A 21,790-nucleotide genomic window follows, 5' to 3' on the forward strand; every position below is an offset into this window, starting at 1 on the left:
GCAATGTAATTATTTGGGCTGCAAAATAGTGTAACTGTTTGTGCTGCATGATGTTTGTACCTAAGGTTAAAAGAATGTCCTGTTAACTCTGCCCATCCACCTCAATGAGTATGCTAACCTGGTAGGTGAGCCCACCCTCCTAACCTAAAGATCTCTATATAAGGCTGCTTGCATTGCTCATACTTCAGAGTACAAGTTCCTCTGAGTCTGCTGGCTTAATAAAGAATCCCTCTATCTCGCCAAGTGCTGCTTGACTTCTTTGCTGTCAGAGACCTTCAGATAGGTATAATACTTGGCTATAACACAGAGCTCTAACACTTGGCTGTAACACTGAGTTGTTGCACTTTGCTGTAACACTTGGACATCCAATTATTCCATAACATTTGTTTAAAGTTTGTCCTTTCCACCATTGGATTATGTTGCCACCTTGTTTAAAATAAGTTGAATATATATCTGTGCATATATGTTACCTGGTATCTCTTTCTCCTATTTGACAACTCTATTCTTTTATGTTAACTGAACACCTATCTTTAGTATCATTCTTGTGATCTTGTAATATATAATAAGCTTTGAAGTAAGATAGTATAGGCTATACACCTGGGTATTTGGTTTGGAAACTTATAATTAGTCTTAATCAAACTAGTATGTATGATGCTGCTGCTCTGACACATACCAACCTATAAAAGAAGGGAAATAGATATTGGTAGAGTGGAGAAAATGTACAGGGCTCTCTTTTCCTGATGATCCATAATGAAATAAAAGGCTTAGAAATCTAAGGGAAAAACATAACTTTTTACTTTCCATAGATGTTTTCAAATGTAAGAAATGAAATGATTTCCATTGCCTGCCTCACAAGTGTAAGGTCCTGAGTTTGATCCCCAGTGCCAAAAGAAAGAAAGAAAAGAAATGGAATGATAACTTTCTGTACCCCTCTGCAACTCTACTTCCTGGGTCCAAAGAAACCTTTTCAATTCTCACTTCAAGAACTAGATAAAGAAAAACTAGATAGATAAACTGTGTGCAGTACAGATAAAAGTGTACAGTAAAGAAAAGCAGGGAGGAAAGCAGATACTTGAGTCAAAGACAGAGGAATTAAAGGACTCAAGGGACTGTGAAGTCATGGAGAAGAGAGTGGTGGCAGTAATTAGGGATCCTTTTACAAATCCAAGGTGTTGTGGCTTGTGTTTAGATATCCCCTCAAAGCCTCATGAAGTCATAAGTGGAGCTTTTTCAGAAGTGGCTGGATCTAGAGTGTGTGATGCTGGAATTGATTCATGGTGCAATGCTAGGATTAAGGGTACTAGGATTAAGGGTATGAGTGCTACCCACCCTAAGTAGTCTGTATAAGATAAAAGGGGCAGGAAGGCACTATTAAGGTCCCTTGTTGATTTGCTACCTTTGGTCTGCCATGAACTGTTGCACCTCTGTCATGTGTTACCCTGCCTTGTATCCAGCCAATTATGGACTGAAGCCTCTTACCAACTGTAAGGTAGATAAACCTTTCCTGCTTTAACTTTGAGTGTCACATATTTTGTCTCAGCAATGAGAAAAGTAAGACACAAGATGACAATCTGTCCACTCACAAGTTGTGTTATACCAGCATCTAGACTCAGAATCTAGACAGGACCCAGAGCTACTTTGGTTGATAGTACAAAATGTTCAGTAACAGACTGGAGAACATTTCTCTTTTAAACTTTATTAACAGAGCAGAGAGATTGTGTGTTTAGAGGACATACACACACAGTTCTATACTTTTGTTTCTTAAAATAGCACTAATACAAATATGGGCAAAATTTTAAAAAACTTTTACATGCTATCTAGAAATTTTACAGTAAATGTTATTACCTAGTACCTAAATATTTTCAGATCAAACTCTGCAATAATTGAATTTCTAAAAAAACCCTATAGCTTTAATAATTAAATGTTCAATACCTGTTGATTTACCTGTTTTTTTATTGCCATGATTCAAGCATATGTGTGTCAAATGTAGAAAGTCATATGAATATTTATTAATTAAGGAAGGAGAATCAAAATCAGTGAATCTGACTCATACTCATTTTTAATGGTTTAATGTTTAATGATCATCAGTGTTTTGCTACAGGGTAATCAGGAATAATGGGTAGACAGTTTACATAAATTACCAAAGTGATCCATGTCCATACAAATCAAATAAATAAGCAGTCCCATTCTCTTCACTTTGTTTATCTTTCTGTGTCACAATGACACTTTTTTAAACACCACACAGTTTCATTTTTGCCTCTTTAATACATGCTTCAGTGACATAAAATTAAAGGTCTGTAACTCGAGAGTCTCCAAAACCTGAGTTCGTTGGTTTTCCAATATTAAAGCTTAAATAATAAAATATCCTGAGAATTCTTGGACTTCTCTTATTTTCTTTGTGTAACTGGGAGAATAAGTGCTGCAGAGCTAGAGGCAGAAAATACATTTTGACCCTAAGGCTGTGACTGGACTTTGGAAATATCAGCTGTTGAAAGGGAAATGACAGAGGGCTGTAATACTGGCCTCTGGATCCATGACATTTGGAAGTCAAGAGACTGAAGTAAATTTGGGGGGGTTTTAATATGGCCAAGTATCTCTATTGTTCTTCTTGACCCAGTTCTAGGAGGTTAGCCTTGGGCACAGCAAAACTTTATGGATTACTGTTGATTATTCCATCTACTTACTACATAGAAAAAACTTGTTTACATAACAAAAAATATTCAATCCTTCTAGTGAAAAGAAGGGGATTAAAAACATAAGAGATTGTTGGGTTGATCCAATTATATTACAGTTCATCAAAAATTGAGCTCCCTAAATTCTTTTGATTTAATTCTTTTGATTTTTTATTCTAAATTTCTTTTAGAGAAATCAGTTACAGAATAGGCATGAGGTGAACACTGGGCAGGGATGGGGTAGGGAGCAAGTCTCAGAAGGAAGCAGGAATGAGAAGAGGCCTCAGCAAGAGGACCCAGCAAAGCACTGCAAAACTTGAAGGTGCTTTAGAGCACAGACTGCATTTCTGCTCATGTCTCATTATGCTTTCACTGTGACTTTGCGAACTAGAAAAGGTAACATCTCCAGTTTGCACAGGAACAAATGAAGAGTGAAAAGAGACAAAAAGGTTAAGTAAATTGCCGGTCATCACAGAAATGGTAACTTGTAGGGCTATAAGAAGTTCTAATACAGACATCTACTTCTAAGTCTACTTGATCATCTTTTGGCTGCTTCTCCATCTTCTTTGACTTCGTGATTATGGCACAGATTTCATTTGCAAAAGTTTGTATAACTTCACAACAACAGTACGTTACAAATTATAGCATGATGTTCAGCTATTAATACTCAAGAAAGAAAATATACTTTTAATATTTTTTCATCCAATTTAGCAATATGTAAAAAATCACATTATATTCACTACACAGGGAAAAATTTCTAGCCAAGAACATTGGTTTCTATACAAGATCTTTAAAACTCCATTTTAACAACCTATGGGGATGGTTTAGCAATTTTTTGAAATTGTACTTTCATGTATAATGTCATTTTAAATTGGAGAAATGTGATTTCTTTCCTTCTTTTCACCATTTTAAAAATAAGTCTTTGACCTTTGCTCGAAATAACATTCAGATTATAATTCGTTTTATTAATTATGAAGACATTGTTACAATTAATGCCCACTGCCTAAAGCTGAATTCTCAGAAAATTCAGAACTAAAGAGGGCAAGATGTCGCTTAAGATTTTTTTTCTCCTCTGGCTGTTCACAGAACTTGACTTCAATGTTGCCATCACTGAATGCTTCTCCTTTGGTTTCCTCTACTTGCTTCTCTCTCCGGGATAATTTTCCTTTCTTCTGCATCATTGTAATTCCCGAGTGTCCATTCCTCCGTGCTGGAGACAAGGTTTTTTTTACTATGCAATAGCAAACTGCAGACAGAAAATTTTTTTTGAAGTTTTCATTCATAAATGCATAGACAATGGGATTACAGATGGAGTTGGAAAATCCAATTATTTGCACTATAGCAAAAACCATCTTGATTGTGACCTCATCATATTCCTTTACAAAATTACCTGAAACAAAGTAATACTTTAGAATGCTTATTCATTTTAAGCATAAAATAAAACTTTTATTTATCATCTGTCTTTACCAAAAACTTGAACTTGTGCAAATGGTTAAAGGTATAAAAAATTATCAAGATCATTTCATGATATCTGAAAAATAAACTTTGTGTTGAGTCTTCATGTCTATACAATTTACTCCTGCATACATAGGCTATTGCCCAACACATCTCTCCTTGATGACTCAAATTATTTTAACTTGATGACTCTAAGCACCACGTAAACTAGTAGCAACATTACCCTTCAAATACTCACTAGGGTTCCAGAAATGCAATCATATTGAGAGCAACATGTAGTCCTGAATTATCAGAGAACATACACTGAGGGTCTGACTGAAATCCTATGCATTATTAAATTCATAAGTTACAAATCAAGTTGTAAATAGAGAAGATTCATATGATATTGCCCTTTCTCTATGTTAAATAGTCTAAGGAGTTAAATAGACATGGGAGATGAATCTCAAAGTTTTTCTTTATCTTCTGTGATAACTAAAGGTTTAGTCATAGTCATGCATGATGATCTACAGCATATTGATCAGATGATCTTGAAAACTTGAAATAAATATATTCAGTATTTGATATTTGATTACCCAAGAGAATAGCAATATATTTCAATGGTTCATTATCCATTTTGATAGGACACGAACTAGAATGTCTACCAAATAACAATGATAAACACTCACTGTATTCAATCATCATGTGAACAACATGGAAAGGTGCCCAGCACACAGCAAAGAGAGCCACTACTGTTACCATCATAATAACAGCTCGCTTCTTCTTCCTGGACTCACAAGGAAACAGTGTATTGGTTAACTTTGCCTTGCCAAATGTGTTGCATTCATAACAAAGCTATTAGATAAAGTTTGAGCATAATCTACTCAACCATAATTTTTGAAAAGTTAATGAAGTTCTTAATAGGTTATGGGATGATTATCAACTTTTTCTATTGATATTAGCCCATGCTTATATTCTTCATATCATAAACACCCCTGTGATGTGTGCTCATCGTGGTCTGGCACTCTGAAGTATGCTTGGCATGGATTGAATTATGTTATTAATTTTCCCAACAAGATACTAGACAGATGCAGAAATTGAGGGACAGAGAAGGTTAAATAATTTTCAAAGTCAGATGATCAATAAGAGGTATACTTTGGGTTTTAATTTAGGCAGTCTAACTCCAGTGACTGTGTTCTATTCACTATATATTGAAAGGCATTCATGCCTGTGATAGTACATATCAATATTTATGAAATAAGAGAACCCCTAAGCATAAAGTTAAAATGCAGCCCTTTATTATATCTAGATAATATGGTTGGCTGATTCAAAGTAGTTTTCCTCACTATTCCTATAAAGTTGACTTATATCTGTGAAACAGGTACACATTTGCATGGCACCTTAAATCTGTAAAAATTCAGACTCATAATCTTCCATTTCCACCTGGTAGTTCTTTCTTTTGAGGAAGCAGGAGGCTAACTCAGAAATTAGTGTTAGGTACTGAGCAGTGCCAGGCCCTTGTACAAGGAAAAGAAGGATTTCTTTATAGAAACTGGGCACTAGAGGTCACTACACACTTGAAGAATTGATTAAAAAAAATTTGTCAAATCAGTAGTCCTTCACATAGAGTATTGCTTGTTTTTGGTTTAATAATCATTTAGTATATACTAAATCATATAAACTACAAGTAATGTAGCAGTAAATTTTGTTTCTAAAATTGTCTTAAGAAATAAAACCAGGTAGCACAGCCATTAGGTAAAAGTGAAATATATCAATAATAACCAGTTAAAATGATTGGCATACTCTGGTTTCAAACAGTGTTCATACATGCTGTCTCCTGTATTTTAGCATCATCTGTGAGTGGGAGGAAGTAAGGATGGGTGTTGATTTGTGCACTTGTACATATGAGGATAACAGGGCCTGAGGAACAAGAGTGCTGATCTACTTCTCATGGCTGGCAAGTGATGGAGAGAGAACAGCCCCTACCCAGTCCTGACACCTCCCCACAGCTTTTCTTCCCATTATGTCATATTTGCATATAGATGAAAATGTAGCAGTGCTCTAAATTCCAAGTGTGTTTCTATCTATAGCCTAAGTTCTTTGATTTAAGAACTGACAATCTTGCTCTTTCTGTCACACATAAAACCTCATAAAACCTTCAGGGTTTAAATTCTGCCCATGCTTTAAATTTGTATTACAAATAATGTATTGACTCAATTACTTAGAGGTTCTGGTATCTCTAACAATTGCCCCTTCCAGAACATCTTTAAAAGTATTTTAATCAGAGGTGAATATTTCATTAGACAGACCTGGCTATTTTGGACATTTCTTTTCCATGAATAGTTCGAAGCACTGAACCATCTTCCACTCTTTTCTTGATCCAAAGTTCATAACCAATCTTACTATACAGGACAAGCATCACCATAAGAGGCAGGAGGAAGAGGATGACAAGGATGAAGGTGGTATAGATTTTCTGGTGCACAGGGCTGGCCCACTCTTCCAAGCAGCAGATGTGTTCTTTTTCATATAGGAAGTCATACTTGATCTTTACAATAAGGATAATTCAGTTAAGACCCAATAGGCAGCATCAAAAGAAACCAGAAAGGAGCTCAGTATTATTATAATATGCAGCATTTTTATGCCCTTTCAAATTTTCCACAGGTATATATTTTAAATAATAATTATTTTTTACTATACAGTATTTTGTTAGAAAGTGTAGTTTATCCACTTGAATGCTTAAGAGTTTGTATTTTTCTATTTAAAATGGAATTGAGGTCCACAGCCTGTTTACTTTCATTATCTTTATCAACTTTTATTTTCACTGCTCATACATTTTCAGTGAGCTGAAAGAGCACAATTACTAAAGAACATGTTGAAAAATATTTTCTATTATATGCCAGCTAGTTCAATGTTAATTAAATGTATGAATTAATTTTTGGTTCATTCAATTGTTCAAAAATAGACTAGCAAAGTCATCAGACATCTTCCAAGTAGAAGATACTGAAAGCCATGTTTTTAGTACTATTTTGTATTGGAATTATCAGATTTCTTGGAAACATATTAAAAAGGCAACTGATAGCTTTTAAATTCTGAGATAAATGAGAAATTGGATTCAAATTATTGCAAGTCTACAAATGTTCAGATTTTGTTTATTTATACTATTTCTGCTAGAATCATCTCATAAGTTCTAAAATATTAACAGCAATACTAGAAAATGTTAAAAAGGCATATTTCATGGACAAACTAAATATTAAAAGCATATTCAAAAATCACATCTTTAATGGTTGCAAAATAAGAAAATTTATCAAAATTAATGTCATTTTAGTCACTCTGGAGTTTTCCAGATGAATAGTTAGATCTTGGACATATTTTTGCCTACATTCTCAAAAATTTTTATCAACAATCTTCCACAGCAATTGAAAAGGTAAGAAAATTCAAGTTCAGATCTAGGTGTTATTAAGAAATATGACCAGATCTGATAACCCTTATTAAAAATAAGTTCAAGGTACAAACTGTCTGTGAGTAGGACATAAATGTGAAATTTATTCTGACTCCATATTAGCAGACCCTACAAGGGTCAATGATCCTGGAGGGTTATGGGTTGACTTATAACCCTTAAACTCAATGTTAGACTGATAGGGACCAAGTTGGTTCATGTAGCACTAGGGATAAGAAAAGACTTTCTGATAGACGGATTTATGGCAACCAACTTCTGATCTCTATTTCTAGACATGCCCTTCTCTAAACTTCCACTGCTTGAGATGGTATCTGAAATTGAGATTTCATCCTGGGTCTGCATTTCCACTTCCCTTTTCATAATCACACACTTCCCAATTTATAAAAGTCATATCTTTCACCCAATCCAAACTTTACAACAGGACACTAAAGAGATGTCAGGGAAGAAAACTTGATCAAGGCATCACAAGCCCTGGTGGGGTCTTGTACTTTTCCCTGTCTTAAATATATTTTCATTAAAGGTAAACCCTGGCATTAGAAAAAATGGTATTTTGACAAGTGTAGGGATATTGTGAATTCATGCTTTCATACCAGGAGGGGTAGAAGTGATGAGAATTTTAATTTAATCAGCTTCTTTCTTCCATCCCATGAAAATAAACACATCGCACTTGAGAGACATCCAGAGAATAAAGCAAAAAGACCAATTATGAGAAATGCTGAAGAAGGTGGTACTTTGTACCATCAAGGTGGGAATTTCAGGTTCCCTGAATGCCCACTCACACTCTTTCTAATAGAATTTAAGAGTGAGAAGATGGCCATGGGATGCATATTAATGCACATATTTTATTTTTAAAAAATGAAATCAAACTTTATCCTGAAAGAAAGCAAATCTGATTTGCCTCACCTGTTGGACAGTGAAGATAGCTTTTTCAATTAATTATACAGAATGCATTTTCTGTAAACTAAATGAGTTGTATGTTTAAAATATATTTAGACTGTATGATAAAATAGTTTTATTTTGAAAATTGATGCATCTGTTTGTTTTCAGTGGGATAGAAATGGACTCCACAATTGGAAATTATATTGAGTCATTTATTAGAGGCTCTATCATTGTGAGTTTTCTTCTGCAGAGGAGGCAGTGTCTGCAGAAAGGAGCTGGTGGTGCAAGCTGTGTGTGGCAGGTGAACGATCTATCCAAGCAAGGGACTGGGGAATAGAATAACTTGAAGCCTCAATGGTGTGATCTTGAAACCTAGGAAGTTAAGAATCAATTAAAGTCCACAGTCTTACCCAGAAGGCACTAATTCCAGAGGACAGTTGTCTCTTCCTCTCTCAATTCTCATGAGCTCCAGAAGGAAGATAAAAGTAACCAATTCAATAGGTGGGGGCAAAGGGGGAATGAGAACTAAGAGGCAAGGACATAAAAAACTTACCATAATCCCCCTTCACATTTTAGACTTAAAATCAATTCAAGCTGAAGGAAAGGCAAAGTTTTAAATTGATCAAGGACATGGATTTATGTGATTGTGTATTATACTGGACATTTTATAACAGAACTAACACGGTTCTTGTGACTGAATGTAACCAAAAGAATTTGGTTACTGGAATGACTGGAGGAGTTAAAGGGTCTGCTCAAGGGTTTATCCATGACCTTTCATTATAAAGACTGGCTAGTTCATAGATAGCATTTTTATAGGTAGCAACGAATAGAAAAAGTTGAATTCTGCTCCCACATACAGAGTTCAGCTCATTTAGTATGCCAGTTACATAAAATAAAAATACCAGGCTACTTTTTAAATGTAGTCTTCCCTTAGGGTTCGTTTCACAGCCATGCTGATGGGTGTGGCAGGCCCAGTAAAATCTGACATTTTCCTTTTTCTATTTTTAAAAGTACAAAGGGATATATCATTTTGTAAATTGTACGGGGAATGATGTGAGTACCCCCAACTATCTTTGAAGACTACAGTCCATGTTCAACTATAAGACATGTCAAAGAATAGGCTGGGTTGCCTTGTACCAAGATACTCCTCCCTTTACTGGTCCCATTTAACAATGGTAGAGAGATTGGATAGGATGATCCCCTGGTGTATTTCCAATTTAAATTAAAGAGACATGTAAGAAAAGACTTATGAAGGAGAATCAACCAATAGGTAGATAATCTATTGCAAATTTTTATGTGACTTGAAATAAAAAAAAATCAAAGCAATCCTTGAACTCTTAACTTGTAACAAGATACTGGGGGACACTAGGGAAAATATGCTTAGCTTCCAGGAAAATATAGAAAGTGACCTTGGATCTTTAAAAGGGTTTATTTTAAAGTCTTAATAATACAGTATCAAAAAGAGATAAAACAGAGGAACAACAACCTTGAAACAAATTATTTCATTTCATATGAAAAACTTCTAGTGAGGTAACTGAGATCACACAAATTAACTGTTATGTTCTTGAAAGAAAGAAAATGATTATAATTAAGAGGAGTGGGAAAATCTTTCAATATTATGATTATCAGCCCCAGCCCCAAATCTACCTCAAGTCTTTGCACATGCCACATGGGTGAGCCTACAATGACAGCCACCAGCCAGACCACACCTGCAAAATGCAAAAAAAATCAGAATATGAATCAGCTAAGTAAAATGCATCCATATAGGATTCTCTCACCATCAAAACTCCCTATTTCCAGTGCATCCCATCCCCTGCCCTAGGGCAGGCAGCAATCTCACAAACTTTGGATTCTTTTACCACCCTTGAAATTCTTCCTACAATAGTCATCCTCAAAGAATTGTTAAATGTTAAAAACCTTTTTAATAATGTTCTATCACCTATTAGATAAAACCCACAATTTATACCATTGCCCATGAAGTTCTCTCTTTTACTTCTGTTCATGGTCTTCACACCCAAACCCTCTAATGAAGAAAGACAAAGAGTTAGTTTCATTTCCCTTATATTGACATTGGAAGGCTGTCAATTATTAAAAACCTAGATATCTCTGAATTCTTTCTAGGAAAGATGTGACATAAATCTGAAGATAACTAAAATTCATGAATATCCCCTGTTGTTTATCTGTTAACAACTATTTAAAATTTTAGGATTGTGAACTCTTGAGTTCTTCCTGCAATTCTATAATTCAACACTAGATGTATTTTATAGCAGTAATAAATGATTGATCATTCCTTTCACTGCTGCCTTTAGTTTTTTTTTTTTTTGGTACCGGGGATTGAACTCTGGTCCTTGCGCTTGCGCGGCAGGAGGTGAAATCACTGAGCTAAATCCCAGGCCCACAACTGCTGCCTTTGATTACCATACTACTTGTTTTACTATGTTTCTGATTACTTAGTGATGCTAAATTTAAACCACTGAGAAGCATATTAACATTTCAAGTGTTCAGTTATAATTACTGAGTGGAAAGAGTCTTCCATTTTACTGTGCTATGCTTCAGAATATTCTTTCAAATTTATAATTTATCATGAGGTATGTATCCCTCATAACTTGGTGAATCAAGAATGGTTATAATGAGCTAAGGATCCAAAAATGTCTGAAGCAAAATTACAAAGTGGGAGGAATTTTTCTCTGTAGGCATCTCCAGGACTACTCTGTATTCTCATGAATGCTGTGACTTTGCACTATTATGTGCTCACCCCCAGGCCCATTTTGGGACACTGCTGTTCTACATTTTCTAAAAACACATTTCCTACTTCCAATCATAATCTACCTGCCCTTATTAGCTTAGAACATTCTTACCTGAGGATGAGGAGTTACTAATCTATTGATTATTAATGTGGCAATGCCACTGATGGGTCATGATAGACTAGCTAAACGTGCTGTTTCAAACTTTAAGACTTAAACTGAAGAAGCACATCCAAAATGACAGATTTTTAGTGTTGAGTTAGGCCTAGTGGAGAGACGAGGATGGATAATGCAAACAGAGGATTGAAACTCTCAAATTGTACCCTAATGCTTACAAGTTAAACAAGAAGTTACCCTTTCAGCATATACATATGGTTCGCATATGGTTGCACATTACCACTGTCCTTGGCACATCTGGTGGCTCACCTAGCATTGTAAAAGCCCTTTGGTTGGTGTACTGCCACTTCATTTTAAAGGGATATACAAGTCCCTGGTGCCTTTCCACAGCAATGCAGGTCATAGTGAGAATTTCTGTCACAACAGCAGTAGACTGGACAAAAGGCACCATCTTGCAAATGAAGGCACCTGCAGCAAGGAAATAAGACAAGTCATACATCAAAAACAATAAAGGTTTGTCTGTCTCTTTGTAATTATCAAAGTTTATTAATTCTGAGCCTTTGCTCAAAAGCTTTATGACTATGACGATATTATTGATACAAAATAATTGAGAAAGTTTGCATTGGTTTATGTTTTCACTCTGTGACTGTATTCTAAGTTTTCAAGTGCTGTTAATTATGTATATTAAAACAATGGGAAAACCAATCAATATTTAGCTATTGGCAATAGGGAGAAAAACATCAGATCAGTGTGATCATCACTTGAGGAAGAGCAAAATCAGTGTGAACTAGTTTCCTGGCATCTAAACTACAGTGTAATCTTTGGTTTTTCTTTCCTTTTGATTCTCTGTCATATGAAAACAAAGAAATAATTCTCATCAAAGACTCTCACTTTTTTTTTATTCTCTTTTACTCCAAGTCTAAAACTTTATACTGTTAAACATTTAATAGATTTTCCTTTCTGTAATCCAAAGATCTCAAACTGGTGACAGGCAAGATTTGGCCTGCAAACATGATTTATTTAGTTTATATATATTTAAAAATATTTCAGTACATTGCCAAAATCTTTACATGCTTATACTACCTGTTTGGCCTCTTTGCCATTTGAATTTCAGAGAACCTAGTCTAGGCATCTCTGCTCTTGAATCCATCTTGCTCACTGCTTCCAAATGAGTTATTTCCAACTATCAGAAAATCAAAAGCTCAGGGAATATAGAATTAGAAGAGACCTCAGAGGGCATGTAGTTCAAGTGTGCATCAAAAGCAGAAATCTTCAGCTCATCTTCTCTCACAGATGCTCTGCCAGCTCTGCTTCAATACCTCCACAGGAAGCCTCCTGGATTGCAAACTTCCACCCAAAGTCTTTGCATGTCTTTTCCTCCTTCTGAGGCTGCTGTCATCTCAAATAACTCCCTCACAGAGTTCGCTGAAGTCTTTGCTCAAATGGCACTGGGATGATTAAATTTATGTGTCAATTTGACTGAGCTAAGCGATACCTAAATGGCTGGGAGAACAATTTTTGGTTGTGTCTGTGGATGTGTTTCTGGCAGAAATTAGCATTTGTATTAGTAGAGTGGGTAAAAGAGATCTGCTCTCCCCAGTGTGGATGGTATCATCCAATTTGTTCAGCATATGAGTAGAAAATAAAGTGGAGGATGAGAATTTTCTCAGTTTAAGCTGGGACATCCATCTTTTCCTTCTCTTTGATATCAGCACTTCTGATTCTCAGGCCTTCAGGGTTGATCTGGTGCCAAATCACAGCTTTCCTGTATCTCTAGCTTTCAGCTAGCAGACTGTGGGATGTCATAGTCTCCATAATCATGTGAGCCAGTACCTCAACATAAATCTCTTCTATATATCCATGTAGAGCCTGTTTATTCTTTTTCTTCTGGAGAACCCTAACACAGTCACCTTAGCAGAGAGGTCAACCTAATCTAACAACCATATTTTTAATGGGAGGCTATACTGTTCCATTTTCATCTCCTCACATTCCTTACCTTTCCTTTTTTTTCCTTTTTTTTTTATAACTTTCATCATTTAACATATTGAGATGTGTGGGTGGGTGCATGCATATATATCAGTATATCATGATATATCTTTATATATCAGTTCTGCATGATATATAATATATATAACTAATTTGTTTTTATTATTTATTGAAAGTCTTCTATCTCTACCAGAATATAAACACCCAATAGCAAAGATTTTTGTCTGTTTCCCTCATGGATATATTCCCAAATTTTAGAGTGGCACAAAGTAAGCCCTCAATATTCAATGAATTGAAGAGAAGGAATTACTAAGGTGTCCTTACCCTCCAAAGGAATCACATTCAATTTTGGAGAGACTGTCATAAAAAGGTACTTTTTGGTTCTAACCATTCCTAGTGTTGCTTTCAGAGCTCAATATTAACCAACAAACTTTTCCAAAAAGCTGCTCCTCGAGTATTTTAAAGGAGCTTTTCAGGTAAATCTTGTCTTTTCTAATTACCCCAGCCACTTTTCATTTGTTTTTTAGATCATTCAACTCCCTGGATCCTGTTGACATGAGCCCACTATGCTAAGGTTATAGGCTGGGCCAGGCAGAAACTGTGGGACTATCCGCTCCCAAAGTCTTCTGTGATTGTAACTAGATTTATATCAGCCTCTTATGCTATACTTTTCACAGGTTGGCCTCTGTCGAACTTGAAATCAGCTTGAAATGAGCTGGGTCAACTTAATAGAATTTTTTGTTAGTCTAACATTGTTTTACCTCCTCTCCTATGAGTAAGGGGAAAAGAAACTTAGGTATCACTCTAGAAGCTACTCCCTTCCCAAACTCTTTTTAGAACTTCAAATGGCAAGAGCCAATACTGTCCTCATTGCCCAAATTCTAACCTTGTTCAAAGTTAAGGCCCTACCTTGTTTAGAAAAATACTGTAGTTTAGATGCCAAGGGGAGGAATTTTTCTCAATGCTAATAAATTTCACTGTGTTTGAATACTTACATTGTCATTGAGTTAACTTACCTCAAGTCATGTTTTGGATGTAATATTTGAATAGATGTATATGTGAATAAACTATTAATCCTGTTTCTGGTGGATTTTTTCTTAAAAATTTGATAGAATTTTTTATGTTTTGCAAGAAATTATTTATAAAAACATTGAATAGTCCAAGTTCAAAGAAAAACAAGAAGAATATTTTCATGAAATTGAATTAGATGCATTATCAGTATATTTTAGGTATAACTATCCAAGCAAATAAATTTTTCTTACAGTGTTCATTGTACTGTTATCTCATTTTAAATATATTAATTTTGTCCATCATGATGCCATAGGACATGTCTCAGTTGATTTCCTGATATCAGGATACATTCTTGATTGATCTATTAGTTAACTCCTCTGAACCTCTGGTTTCATCATTTACAAAAAGGTATTATAATATTTACCTGTCCTAGCACTAATATATTTCAAAAAATGACATAAATACCCAGGACAAGATATTATTTAATAAATAGCAGGCAGCCCAATTAATAGAATTGAGGTAAATTTGGTATACTTGGAGCTGAATTATTAAAGGATAAATAATTTAATAGCTTTATTTTCCAAATGAAAATACTGCATTTCAAATGAACTAACTGATGTGCTCATGTCTACATGGATACTCATAGACAGAATGAGGCCATGAAAGCAGGCCCTCTCAGTCTAGTTTGTTCCCTTACATCACCCTCAGTTATCTTAATTTAGACATGCTATGTGAGTTTTCTTGCACGCATGCTTGTAAATCATCTGTTTGGTAACCTTCTTAAAAATTCTGCACCAAGCTGTATTTCTATAATATGTCACCTTAGCCTTTAAATAAATTGAGACAGTGTTAGCCTAACTTCTGACATTTCTCATACTAGCTTCCTAAAAAATTACTGACAGTGGTTCCTTGATTACATCTGCAAGTTTCTTCAATATGTAGCCAGTGATTTTTCTAAGATTAAGTTCTTTTAAAAGCACATAGCTGTTCTTTTGATATTGACTCATTTAGCTTCAATATTTATATTAATTCCAACCATCTTTGTCCTTTTTAATTGAAAAAATATTTTTTCAAGGTCTACAAGACCAAAGCAAAATAGACACTGAAGAGTTCAGCATTTTTCTTACCCTTCATTAAGCTTTTGTCATCAACCCTTTCTTTCTTATTCAGTTCCTTTTTCTGTAAACTCTCTGGTGTCTCTTTGGTCAGCTTTTTCTATGTTTTATTTTTTCCACTGTCGATAACATAGGTATAATCTGTTTTGTAAGAATGTGTCTCTGTGGCATTTCTTCTCATAAATAGGACATTTAAGTTGGAATGATCCTAATTTCCCTCTTTAGGGCATTTTCTTGGAAGTCTCTTCCCTTTATTTCCTTATGTGATTACATGGTTTTATATCAGGATTGTATTTCTTAAAGCCTGCTGGAGCAGATATGTCTCATATTTTGATTAGCCTGCATCTACTTGCATTTTTCCTAATGGCAATGAAGCTTCCTTCTAGAACATTAACTCTCCTCACTATGAATAGGTTCAATTAAGAACCTCTAATCAGGAAGACAAGGAAGGAATAGGGGAAGTCCTCCCAAGAGTTGAAAGAGTATAATGCATGTGGAAAAGAGGCTTGAAGTGGTATGAGCATGGGCTCGTGGTCAAGTGCTAACGGATCTGTGTCTATTGCGGCCATCCTCGGAGAACCCTCGGTCACTGCCTGGTGTGTGAGTCCATTCCTCCAACTTCATAATGATCCTATTGTGCACCCAAAGTCTACCTGGTTCATTCTCTGAAGCCACTTAGCTATCAACTGTTTCATGTAACCAAGTAAATTTATTTCATTTGGGGGGAGGTATTTTTTTTTTCTACAAGGTAGATTTCCTAAAATATAACATATTATGGTTGATGTTCCTTCTCTGTGTATTGCTAATTTTAACAGGAGACAGCTCCAAATCCCAGTAATACAATTTTCCCTCATTGCTGCTTTCATTTCTACTATGACTCTTGGACAAGAAACTGCAGTAGTTTGTTTCATCTACTGGGTTAGGAACAAATATTCTGTTTTAATATCTATTTTCTTCCATTTCTAACTTTAATTCTTTATACAACTTTATTTCCCCAAATAAAAGGTTTATACCTTTTATTCTCAATGGAAATGTTCTACAGTATCCTATCTTCTTGCCCTTCCTTACCACCCACCATACCCAGAGCAAGTTTCATGATTCAAATAGGAACAAGACATCATCATTTTAAAATATAATGCTTGAAAACTGAAAACAGTTTGGACTCTATTTGGATTCACTATAATGCAAGAAATGACTTTTAAAGGATCCAAGAGGAAAGGATGGAACTAAAAAAAAAGAGTATTCATTCATAAGAAAGATTAAAAATGTTGTTGTATTAACTTGAAAATAGAATAATGAACTACCATTGCATAAAAGTAACTATAATAACCACTCTGTGGTTATTTGTGAATTTGTTCCACGGTCAGTGAAAAACATCATGAATGGGCATTTGCAGTTATACAAAAGAAAGCCTACTTTATATAACTAATGTTTGAAATAATGGCCTAACAGTTTATCACACAATCTGGTGTATAATTGCCTTAATTTCCTATACTAAATAACAAACCATAGTCCAACAATCTATGTGCTTTTGTCACAACACAGCCTGTAAGTTTCTAGTTTTGTACAACATAGTTCTTAGGCAGTTATTATGAGCAAATGTACCAAATCCTAAGCCCTATTTCATGCCCTGTAGGAAGGAACACATTAAATATAGTCAAAATTAGTTATGCAATTTGCATCTGGGAATAACAGCAGAGCAAGATAGTGGAATTCGTCAACTGGAAAGCCTTCCTAGAAATGGTCCAGGATGGTGGCTTTTTGTCAATGTGCCAGGGAGTACCATATCCCTGCAGGGCTCCTCTGCAGTCAGGTGCTTCAAGGAGGGAGATGGGCAAGCCCATTGTGGAGAGGGAGATGGGGCTCCAAGCTGCAGCCTTGCTTTAACTGGAGCATTTAAAAGTGAATCTGATTTTATTTGCTGAGTTTCTAGCAGATAAGTCACCTACAATTTTAAAAAAGATACTATAAAATCCCAAATTGGACTTATACAGTATATACTGGAATATCGTGCCAATTTAAACTGCGTGGAGTAAAGATGAAAACCATAATTGCTAGATATTTTTTAAAGGATGTGTGACCTGCCTCTCCTAAAATCTCAGCCTTGCTGATAACTGTTTTTATTTAGCATACAACCATTACAAAGCACTCCAGTAATTATCCTATGATTTCAAAACTTTCAGCTAGTGATCTGATAGTATGGGGGTGGTGGTGGGGTGGTAGCCTCTGTCCACTAAAGGAAAACCAGGCTTGAGCAGGATGGAAGGGAGGAGAGGAGGTAGGGGAGATAAAGTTCTACTACCACTGGGGCCAACAGGAAGAATCAGCAAAGAGATTTCATTAGGTAAAGGAAATGAGCTAATTTTCTTCAGGATCTTTTCTGGATTCATGAAAGGAGCCTGAAGTTATTTGGTTGGCCCTGATACAGAACATTTTCCCCAAGTGAGACCAAAAAAATCAATAAGTGAAAGCCTTTGAGAAAGAGAGAGTGAGAACCACATCCAGCACAGAGAGCTGGCCTCACTGGCAGAACAGGCCTTGTCCCAAAACAGCAGCATCCTGTCCCGCTCTGAGAGCTAAGACTCACATGTGACCCATGTGTGTGCTGCTTCATCCCTAGAGAGTGATCAACTCAGGTGCACAGAGCCCCTGAGGAATAGTTGTGTTTGCATGATTGAATCAATGCTGTTGTAATACAAGATAATTGCTTGATATGACACCATTACTGTGACAGATATTCCTTGACTGAGTTTTCATTTTCTCTTTGTTATAAATTGAAATGAAACTATTATAGATTCATATGCAGTTTTAAGAAATGACACATAGAAGACTTCTGGGAAGATGGTGGAATGGTGAGGAGTAGAGAAACAGCCTCTCTGATATTTGGAATACAGATGCTGGACTAAAGGAACATGAGGAAGAGAAGGAGGAGGGAAGTGAGTGCCCAAAATCCAGCAAAGATCTGAAGTGAGAATTGGAGCCCACATGGAGAGCAAAGAGAAGGACCACAATGCAGAGGAGGGAAGTGGCAAGCACACTTTTTCCCTGAGCCCCAGCTTGTGGTGTGGGAGGGGTGACTCAAACCTGCAGATCCATGGTGTCTACTGGTAACCCCAGAGGCCTCCATAAAGAAATGCACCAGTGGAACAGAGCATTGGACGCTGTGGACTGCAGTGGCTGTTGAATTATTCAGGTTCAGACACTCCCCAGAAGAGGGCCATTGCCATTTTGGAAAGGGGCCAACAGAAGTCAGAAGTCACAGCAGCTGCAGCTTGGCTCTATCTAGTGGCTTCAAATGTTAAGGTGAGGTAAAACTGGGTTCAAGCCAGTAGGAAGTCAAGGAGCTGAATTTAAGCCTGAGTCACTTGGAATGTTCCAGGATGAAAAACTCGGGTCCCAGACTCATAGCTAGAAAGCAGGAATCTGAACCTCAGTGGAACTAAAGGCCCAGGTTTCCTGGGATTATCCACCACCGCTATAATTCTATTGTCAGTTTGCTGAGATCAATCAACACAGATCTAGGTTTGTCTGCCCCCCGTCCTCCTAAGACATACATTGAAGTGAATTGTTTTTCTGCTTTTATTCCTTTCTTTGCTTTTTTATTTTTTAAAGCCTACCAACAAGGAAAGCACAAGTCCTGATGGATTTACTGCTGAATTCTGCAACAAATTTAGAGAAGACTTAATGCCACTACTCCTCAAACTTTTTAATTAATAGAAAGGGAATCAATACTCCCAAACTCATTCCTGAAAGCAAGTATTATGCTGATACCAAAACCAGAGAATGATCCAACCAAAAAAGAGAGCTATAGGCTCATTTCCCCAATGAACATGGATGCAAAAATCCTCAATAAGATACTAGCAATGCAGCAGATCCAAGACTATACACCATGACCAAGTAGGATTCATCTCAGGGATGCAAGGATGGTTCAACATATGCAAATCAATAAGTATAATACACAATATTAACAGAGCTAAGAGCAACAACCACATGATCATCTCAATAGATGCAGAAAAAGTGTTTGAAAAAGTCCAACATCCATTCATGATAAAAACTCAACAGAAAATTGCAATAGATGGTTTTTATCTCAATCTGATTAAAACAATCTACAACAAACCAACAGCCAACATCATACTAAATGGTTGAAAATTGAAAGCTTTTACTCTAAAATCAGGAGCAAGACAAGGAAGTCCACTATGACCACTCTTATTCAATATAGTTCTGTAAACATTAGCCAGAGAAATTAGACAAGAGAAGGGAATAAAAGGATAGGAAAGGAAGAAATTAAATTATCATTATTTCCAGATGACTTGATACTATATATATAAGACCCCCAAAATGCCAAGAAACTTCTAGATTTAATAAACAAATTTATTAGCATAGCTGGATTCAAAGTCAAACCTCAAAATCAATAGAATTCCTGTACACAAATTACAAACTCACTGAGAGATATATTAGAAAAAACTTGAGTCGCGCGGAAGATGCCGAATCACCCTGCTGCAGAGAGGCAGGTCTGCTCACGCCCTACCGAGGTCCTGAGTCACATGGAACATGCCAAATCGGCCTGCTTCAGACAGGCAGGACTGCCCACGCCCTACGGAGGTACCCAGTCATGCTGAATCAGCCCGCTGCAGACAGGCAGGTCTGTGCATGACCTACTGAGGTCCCGAGTCCTGGGGAAGATGCCGAATCACCCCACTGCAGACAGGCAGGTCTGCCCATGCTCTACCGAGGTCCCAAGTGGCACAGAACACACTGAATTACCCCGCTGCAGACAGGCAGCCACCTGCTTCCACACTACAAAGACACAGGGGACACCAGAGCACCAGACCAAGGTACTGAGTCCCACTGTTCCTGGTCCAGAGGTAGGGGCTTCTGAGCAGCCATCCCACTGCTCCTGGCCCAGACTAAGGGGCTTCCCAGTCACAATCCCTCCCACTGCTCCCAGCCCAGAGGAAAGGGCTTTTGGGCCACCTTCTGTCCAGCTGCTCCTGGCCCAGAGGTAGGGGCTTCTGAGCTGCCATCCCACTGCTCCTGGTCCAGAGGAAGGGGCTTCCTGGCCACCATCCCTCCAGCTGCTCCCAGCCCACAGGAAAGGGCTTTTGGGCCACCAGCCCTACTGCTGCTCCTGGCCCCCGGCCCACCTCTCCCAGCTCAGAGGAGGTAATCCCTGCAGGCACTAACAGCCCCCCGTGCCAGTCGAAATGAGAAAACATGTAAATAAGTCTCAAAACCAGACTTCAAGATCAGCTACAGAAACCCCAAAGGGAAATGAGATGGAGCACTCTGATACTCAACCACCTGGACCCTATAAACTGGCAACAAAAGGGGATCTGGAAAAAATGAAATCAGAAATAATTTCTCAGATAACAGGAGAAATTGTGCCCCTAGTGCAAGACATGATTAATAAATCTAGAGAGGAGCTGAGAAACAAGATGGAATCCCAACATAGGAAACAAATGGAATCCATAAAACAGATGCAAATAGATTTCCAGGACATGAAAAACTCCATTGAAAGTCTACACAGCAGAATGAGCCAATGTGAGGACAGAATTTCAGATATAGAAGCTAAGATTGCAATTAGTGACCAGGAAAAGAAAAATTGCTTCAAAATTATGAGGAAACATGAGAATTCAATCCAGCAGCTGCTAGACAATGCAAAGAAGAATAACATAAGACTGATTGGGCTCAATGAAGAAACAGGAGAGAGTGGAGATGACATAAAAATTCTCTTCACAGAAATAATGGCAGAAAATTTCCCAAGCAGGGGAAAAGAGCTTGACATACAGATAAGTGAGGCATATAGGACTCCAAATAGCCTTGATAAAAAAAATCTACACATAGGCATATAATTGTAAAGATTCCAGAAACACAACAGAAGAACAAAGTTCTACAAGCAGTTAGAGAAAAGGAACAAATCACATACAAAGGAAAGCCCATCAGAATCACAGCAAACTTCTCAAGACAAACCATCAAAGCAAGAAGACCTTGGAGTGACATATTCCAAGCCCTAAAAGAAAACAGCCTCCAACCCAGATTGATGTACCCTGCAAAACTATCTTTCAAAATGGATGGAGAAATAAGATACTTTCATGACAAAGAGCACCTTGGGAACTTCGTGAATACCAAACCAGCACTCCAAAGAATTTTACATAATATACTAGGAACAGACATTGAGGATCACAACCCCAGGAAGCAAAGCAGAATGAACCCATCTGGCATGACAAGAAATTAAATGTAAAGGGGGAGAACCCAACAAAAAGAAAAAGTCATGGCAATGACAAGTCAATATGTTTCAGTTATAACCATCAATGTTAATGGGCTCAATTCACCAAGCAAAAGAAATAGACTGGCAGAATGGGTCAAGAAGCAAAATCC

At 36.8% G+C, this 21,790-nt stretch overlaps 1 protein-coding gene across 1 annotated transcript in view; it reads right to left on the reverse strand.

Annotated features, from left to right (window-relative positions):
• Positions 1-2,053: 2,053 nt before the first annotated feature.
• Qrfpr (pyroglutamylated RFamide peptide receptor) overlaps positions 2,054-21,790 on the reverse strand; it is a 65,018-nt gene continuing 45,281 nt past the window's right edge. The window contains exons 2-6 of the mRNA XM_004854925.3: positions 11,610-11,768; positions 10,087-10,148; positions 6,413-6,648; positions 4,793-4,890; positions 2,054-4,062 (exon numbers count right to left, since the gene is read on the reverse strand). Of these exons, the coding sequence (XP_004854982.1) occupies positions 3,662-4,062; positions 4,793-4,890; positions 6,413-6,648; positions 10,087-10,148; positions 11,610-11,768 (956 nt within the window). The 3' untranslated portion in view covers positions 2,054-3,661. The remainder of the gene's footprint in view (positions 4,063-4,792; positions 4,891-6,412; positions 6,649-10,086; positions 10,149-11,609; positions 11,769-21,790) is intronic.

This window comes from Heterocephalus glaber, unplaced genomic scaffold (genome assembly GCF_053883595.1).
Source record: "Heterocephalus glaber isolate CG9 unplaced genomic scaffold, H.glaber_assembly_v1.0 deba00001586, whole genome shotgun sequence".
NCBI classification, from domain to species: Eukaryota; Metazoa; Chordata; class Mammalia; order Rodentia; family Bathyergidae; genus Heterocephalus; species Heterocephalus glaber.